The 6216-nt window shown below is 39.7% G+C and overlaps 1 protein-coding gene across 3 annotated transcripts; it reads right to left on the bottom strand.

Annotated features, from left to right (window-relative positions):
• Positions 1 to 26: 26 nt before the first annotated feature.
• On the bottom strand, positions 27 to 6214 carry LOC127415946 (uncharacterized). 3 transcript variants are annotated; one of them, XR_007893025.1, is made up of 10 exons: positions 6014 to 6214; positions 5795 to 5861; positions 5624 to 5676; positions 5263 to 5290; positions 5119 to 5147; positions 4855 to 4921; positions 2305 to 3962; positions 2184 to 2217; positions 395 to 1475; positions 27 to 297 (listed from the first exon to the last, which is right to left on the bottom strand). XR_007893025.1 is itself a non-coding variant. In XM_051654985.1 (10 exons), exons 1-10 carry the CDS (start codon positions 6095 to 6097, stop codon positions 258 to 260), a joined length of 2112 nt encoding a protein of 703 aa, XP_051510945.1. In that variant the 5' UTR covers positions 6098 to 6214; the 3' UTR covers positions 27 to 257. The 3 variants fall into 3 exon arrangements, 2 of the variants coding, with proteins under 2 accessions (XP_051510945.1, XP_051510947.1); XM_051654985.1 differs by having other exon boundaries at positions 395 to 446; XM_051654987.1 differs by having other exon boundaries at positions 27 to 1475.
• Positions 6215 to 6216: the final 2 nt, after the last annotated feature.

Below are 6216 nucleotides of genomic sequence, written 5' to 3'. Positions count from 1 at the left end.
AAAATATATCATATAAAAACTGAAGGGTCTTGTGAAGATATTAACACATTAAAAAAAAACTACTTTGAAATTACAACCGTTGCATTTACAAGTACATATGCATTTAAAACAAGTAAACTGACAGTTGAATATCAGTGTCAACTGACTTGTTATCCCCTGTATTTTCTCTTGGGTGAACTTGGAAGTATTCACAATATGTATTATATTTAACCATAGAGGGGAAATACAGGATTATGGGGTGCGCACAGGAAACCTCATCACTGCAGAAGACCATACTGGAGTCGCCTTCTTGAGAGACTGAAGAAAACAAATTCCGTAATATTTCATATTTTAAGATAAACCAAGCTAAGTTAATTGATATACTATTTCTTGCGAGTGAGTGTGCTGGAATTACCTTGGAGAAAGTGGGATCGTACCCTGATTAAAAGTTCTAATGGGTGACTGAGCTGTTAAAAAAAAAAAAAAAATACAGAAACAAGCTAAATGAGACACAGAAATACAGTTGAAGTAATTCAAAATAGTTTTTTTAACCACTCCACAGATTTCATATTAGCAAACTAAAGTTTTGGCAAGTCGTTTAGGACATCTTCTTTGTGCATGACACGAGTAATTTTTCCAACAATTGTTTACAGACAGATTGTTTCACTTTTAATGGACTATATCACAATTCCAGTGGGTCAGAAGTTTACATACACTAAGTTAACTGTGCCTTTAAGCAGCTTAGAAAATTCCAGAAAATGATGTCAAGTCTTTAGACAATTAGCTTCTGATAGGAGCTGTACTGAATTGGAGGTGTACCTGTGGATGTATTTTAAGGCCTACCTTCAAACTCAGTGCCTCTTTGATTGACATCGTGGGAAATCAAAAGAAATCAGCCAAGACCTCAGAAAAAAAATTGTGGACCTCCACAAGTCTGGTTCATCCTTGGGAGCAATTTCGAAACACCTGAAGGTACCACATTCATCTGAACAAACAATAGTACACAAGTATAAACACCATGGGACCACACAGCCATCATACCGCTCAGGAAGGAGACGCATTCTGTCTCCTAGAGATGAACGTAGTTTGGTGCGAAAAGTGCAAATCAATCCCAGAACAACAGAAAGGACCTTGGGAAGATGCTGGAGGAAACAGGTAGACAAGTATCTATATCCACAGTAAAACGAGTCCTATATCGACATAACCTGAAAGGCTGCTCAGCAAGGAAGAAGCCACTGCTACAAAACCACCATAAAAAAGCCAGACTACAGTTTGCAAGTGCATACGGGGACAAAGATCTTATTTTTTGGAGAAATGTCCTCTGGTCTGATGAAATAAAAATTGAACTGTTCAGCCATAATGACCATCGTTAAGTTTGGAGGAAAAAGGGTGAGGCTCGCAAGCCGAAGAACACCATCCCAGCTGTGAAGCATGGGGGTGGCAGCGTCATGTTGTGAGGGTGCTTTGCTGCAGGAGGGACTGGTGCACTTCACAAACTAGATGACATCATGAGGAAGGAAAATTATGTGAATATATTGAAGCAACATCTCAAGACATCAGCTAGGAAGTTAAAGCTCAGTTGCAAATGGGTCTTCCAAATGGACAATAACCCCAAGCATACCTCCAAAGTTGTGGCAAAATGGCTTAAGGACAACAAAGTCAAGATATTGGAGTGGCCATCACAAATAGATAGAAAATGTGTGGGGAGAACTGAAAAAGCGTGCGCGAGCAAGGAGGCCTACAAACCTGGCTCAGTTACACCAGTTCTGTCTGGAGGAATGGGCCAAAATTCCAGCAACTTATTGTGAGAAGCTTGTGGAATGCTACCCAAAATGTTTGACCCAAATTAAACTATTTAAAGGCAATGCTACCAAATACTAACAAAGTGTATGTAAACTTCTGACCCACTGGGAATGTGATGAAAGAAGTAAAAGCTTTAATAAATAATTCTCTCTACCATTATTCTGACATTTCACATTCTTAAAATAAAGTAGTGATCCTAACTGACCTAAGACAGGGAATGTTTTCTATGATTAAATTTCAGGACTTGTGAAAAATTGAGTTTAAATGTATTTGGCCAAGATGTAAGTAAACTTCTGACTTCAGATGTAAGTAAACTTCTGACTTCAGATGTACTTTGCTTGAATTTACTTTTTGAAAGCATGGAACAAGTATTTTAAACAAATGAAAATTTGGCTACAAACCTTCAGCTGCATGGACTCCACTAGTGACATTTCTCTGCAAAACAATGAAAAACAAATGTTTTACTCTATTACTCAAAATGACCTTATAATTAAATAACAGCCACACCAACAAGGCCCTTACCCAAGACATTGCACATGGGTTCATTTGCATGGCTAATTTAGCCTCCCTGATCTTTCTGAGGTTTCCAGTGCCTCTGAGGAACCAGGGGCTGGGGCACTGAAGCAGGACGGCCCGATCCCAGGCATGTTTGTCCTCACTAGGTTCTGACATGGCAGAACTCGTATATCTGTCTTTCAGTTGATATGGCAAGATTTGGAGATGCTTGAGTGGGGAACGACTTTCACGGAAGCGTTTAAATCTAAACGACCCGTCCACATCGGGCTGATGGCGACGCTTCTTGAATGTGGCTCTCAGGGGTGTGAGAGCAAGAGTGGACATGCTGGAGGAGGAAGAGCTGGGGCTTTGGGACATCTCCTTCAACTGTCTCTCGCATAGGTGACAGTGAGTGGTAGGGCATGGTGAAGATGTACCACGACAGATGAAGTGGTGATACAGCTTCCTGAATTCTGCATCAATTTGAGGTTCCCTGAAAGAGTCATATTTTGACAAGGAAGTGGACTGGGACCCAGAAAGAGAACATTGACATTTATTGAGTCTGGGACTGATCTGCGACTTCTCAGACATGGAAAAACTTTCCCGATGATCGGTGTTGTGGTAAAGGGGACGCTGGGTTGATGACAACTGCTCCCGTTTCCCACCATAAGGAGACCGGTGTACCTCAGATTGAGGTAGATAGCGGATAGGAGATCTTCGCTTTGGACTGTGTATTTCTGTTGGCTTTGATTGATGACTTTCATCTCTCAACAATGTGGATCTGAAGGTATTCTTCCCACTAGGAGAAAAACAACTAATGAGACCACGCTTTGGGGAGGAGACTGGAGAGTGCAGGTGTTCTCTAAAGCCATTTTTGTCCAATGAGGAGAAGGCTGGCTGCTGATTGGAGGGCTGAGATGTGATTGACATTCCTCTCTGGTTGACAAGAGACAGGGCTTTAGCTGGTCTTCCTGGTGAGCGCCATGCTGGTCGTGGGGAAATGGAGACCAATGATCCTGGAACAGCATGAGAAGTAGATAAAACAGTGGGTCCAATGTTGTAGGTTTGATTTAGGTCAGGAGACTGGTCACTAAGTGGGGAGACAGAGTAAGGAGGTGTGGTGAAGTCAATCACACGAACAGAGTTCTGCTTTGGCTTCCTATCTAAAAGCAGGTTAGTCTGTGGCGACTCAAAACTCTCATCAACACGGTCCCTCCTAGGTGAGTAAAAACAGCCACTGGCCTCATACGATGAGCTTTTCAGAGGTGAAGACTTCAGTTTGTTCTTGAACATGTCTTGAAGTTTGATGCTACCCTTCATAGAGCAACTTATGTTCCATTGAGCTGGACTTTTTTTGGTGAATGAGATCTCCGTTGTCTTGTTCAGTGTTCCATTGTGTCTCTTCTTAAAGGAAGTGTTGCGAGGGTGCGCCTGGCTAGCTTGCCAGCGTTTGTGGCGATACTTTTGCAGCACACCCCTAGCAGTATCCTTCATGTGCTGCCGCCGATATGCTTCGCCAATCTGATTGAGCATGCTGGGATAGACGTCCAGGAGGGTACTGCCATGACTGCTCAGTGTTTTCTCCAGTTCTTCATCCTCTTCCTCAGGCTGAGAGGGCACCCCCCACAGACTGCTATGAGATGAATTGGTCAGATTCATAGAGAGCTGGAATGACTCACCATGCCCTAAAAGATGCACAAAGAGACATGAGATCTTTTGATATCAAAACCTCAAAACTGATATTGTATTCTGTTACATTCAATGTATTTAACACACTGTGTACAAATTGTAAATATTTTATAACACAGACAGACTTAATATTTTAAGGGGAATAGTTCACCCAAAAATGAAAATTCTCTCATCATTTACTCACCCTGATGCCATCCCAGATATGTGTGACTTTCTTCAGCAGAACACAAATGAAGATTTTAGAAGAATTTCTCAGCTCTTTTGGGCCATACAATGCAAGTGAATGGGTGCCAAAATTTGAAGCTCCAAAAATCACACAAGTCAGCATAGAAGTATTCCATAAGACTCCAGTGGTTAAATCAATGTCTCCAGAAGCGATATGATAGGTGTGGGTGAGAAACAGATTAATATTCAAGTCCATTTTTATTATAAATTCTCCTCCCTGCACAGTCAGGCTGCACTTTAACTTTCACATTCTTCTTGTGCTTTTGGTGATTCACATTCTTCATGCATATACCCTCTACTGGGCAGGGAGCAGAATTTCAATCAAAAATTGACTTAAATATTGATCCGTTTCACACCCGCATCTATAAAATCACTTCAGAAGATATGGATTTAACCACTGGAGTCATATGGATTACTTTTATGCAGCCTTTGTGATTTTTGGATTGTCAACATTTTGGCACCCATTCAAGTGAAGCATTGCATTGGCCTACAGAGCTGAAATATTCTTCCAAAAATCTTAATTGGTGTTCTGCAGAAGAAAGGAAGTCATACAAATCTGGGATGGCATGATGGTGAGTAAATGATGAGAGAATTTTCATTTTAGGGTGAACTATTCCTTTAAACCCTATATTGGTTTCTTTGTAAGCTAGAATGATTTCTTACACAGATTTTCATTGTTCTGTTGATCGGAGCCATTAAGATCATCCTCAGTGATCCCTGACACATCCATCTAAAAGTGGTGGGAATAAAAATTGTTATATGTACATACATTATATATACAGTATAAGACAGTAAAAGGGTACCTTTTGGATGGAAAAAAAGGTACATTCTCAGTACAACACAACACTAGTCTACTGGTCTGTATTCAGGATTGTACACACTTCATGGAATGATACAAACGATACAATACTATGATTTTCTTACTACCTGATCATCATCATTCTGGTCCACAAATTCTAGAAAATACAAGAACAGAACTATATTAAAAATATACAAATTGGCATGGTTACAGATAAGTTGTTCCAAATTGCTCAAAAAATACAAAAGGGTGCTGTCAATCTTTTTTCTTACCCCTCATCGAATGGTCTTTCAGTCTAGTCTGCATGAAAGAATAGAAAATTAAATGCTACCCTAATACAACCTAGTGCAATGTTGGACTAAAGACATGATGAGGGCTAAAAAAAAGATATATATACTCGTGTAGATCACTCTATTACTATTTCATGTATAACTAAAGAGCACCAGTACACACATGAGGGATCCTGCAATTATATTCAAATGAGGCATTTATTATGTCCTTGATTCCTTTTAAATAAAAAAATAGAAGTTAACACAAATAAATTAAAATATTAAAGGGGGGAAAACTTATAGAGTCTACTCATGATGTTTTGTGGTCTATGTCTTGAGCTTGACCATTTAATGCCAGTCTCACCTTCAAAGCTTCTAGTTCACCTTCTCCCTCTGCACTGTCAATAGGCACAGGACCTGTAGTTATATATATATATAATAAATACACAAACCTCAAAATATCTAGGTAACACAACTTAAAGTGTGGCTTTTAGTATAAATGATTAGCTATCTTTTTTACAATGTTTTATCCTACCTCTTTCAGTTCTGCAGGTCATTGTTTTCAGACAGACTTCTATTCCAGGATCATTTAGACTGGAATACTTGAAAGGACACAGTAAACATATTTTGTGTTAATGTTAGCTTTATCTAACAGACATTTGTTTTAGAGAAATCACATTAGGTAAGACCTGTACTAAACGTACTCTTGCATGAAGTAAAAAACAAACACACACACACACACACACACAGCTACCTTCTGAAAAAGAGCTTCCATCGTGTTTCTGAACTCATCGTCATTTCTCTTAAACTGGTCTGCATTTGAAAGATTTGCAGACATGTTGTCTGTGCCTAAATCTATTGCAAACAAATTGCAATGCACATCAATAAACTGCAAATTGATTTAACCAACATAAACTGGGATTTTGTGCACTCCAGTCAGTCAGCGGGCAGAGTAAC

This window comes from Myxocyprinus asiaticus, chromosome 25 (genome assembly GCF_019703515.2).
Source record: "Myxocyprinus asiaticus isolate MX2 ecotype Aquarium Trade chromosome 25, UBuf_Myxa_2, whole genome shotgun sequence".
Lineage (NCBI taxonomy): Eukaryota > Metazoa > Chordata > Actinopteri > Cypriniformes > Catostomidae > Myxocyprinus > Myxocyprinus asiaticus.
The sequence above is the reverse complement of the archived record's forward strand: the minus strand, read 5'-3'. Positions and strand labels throughout refer to the sequence as shown.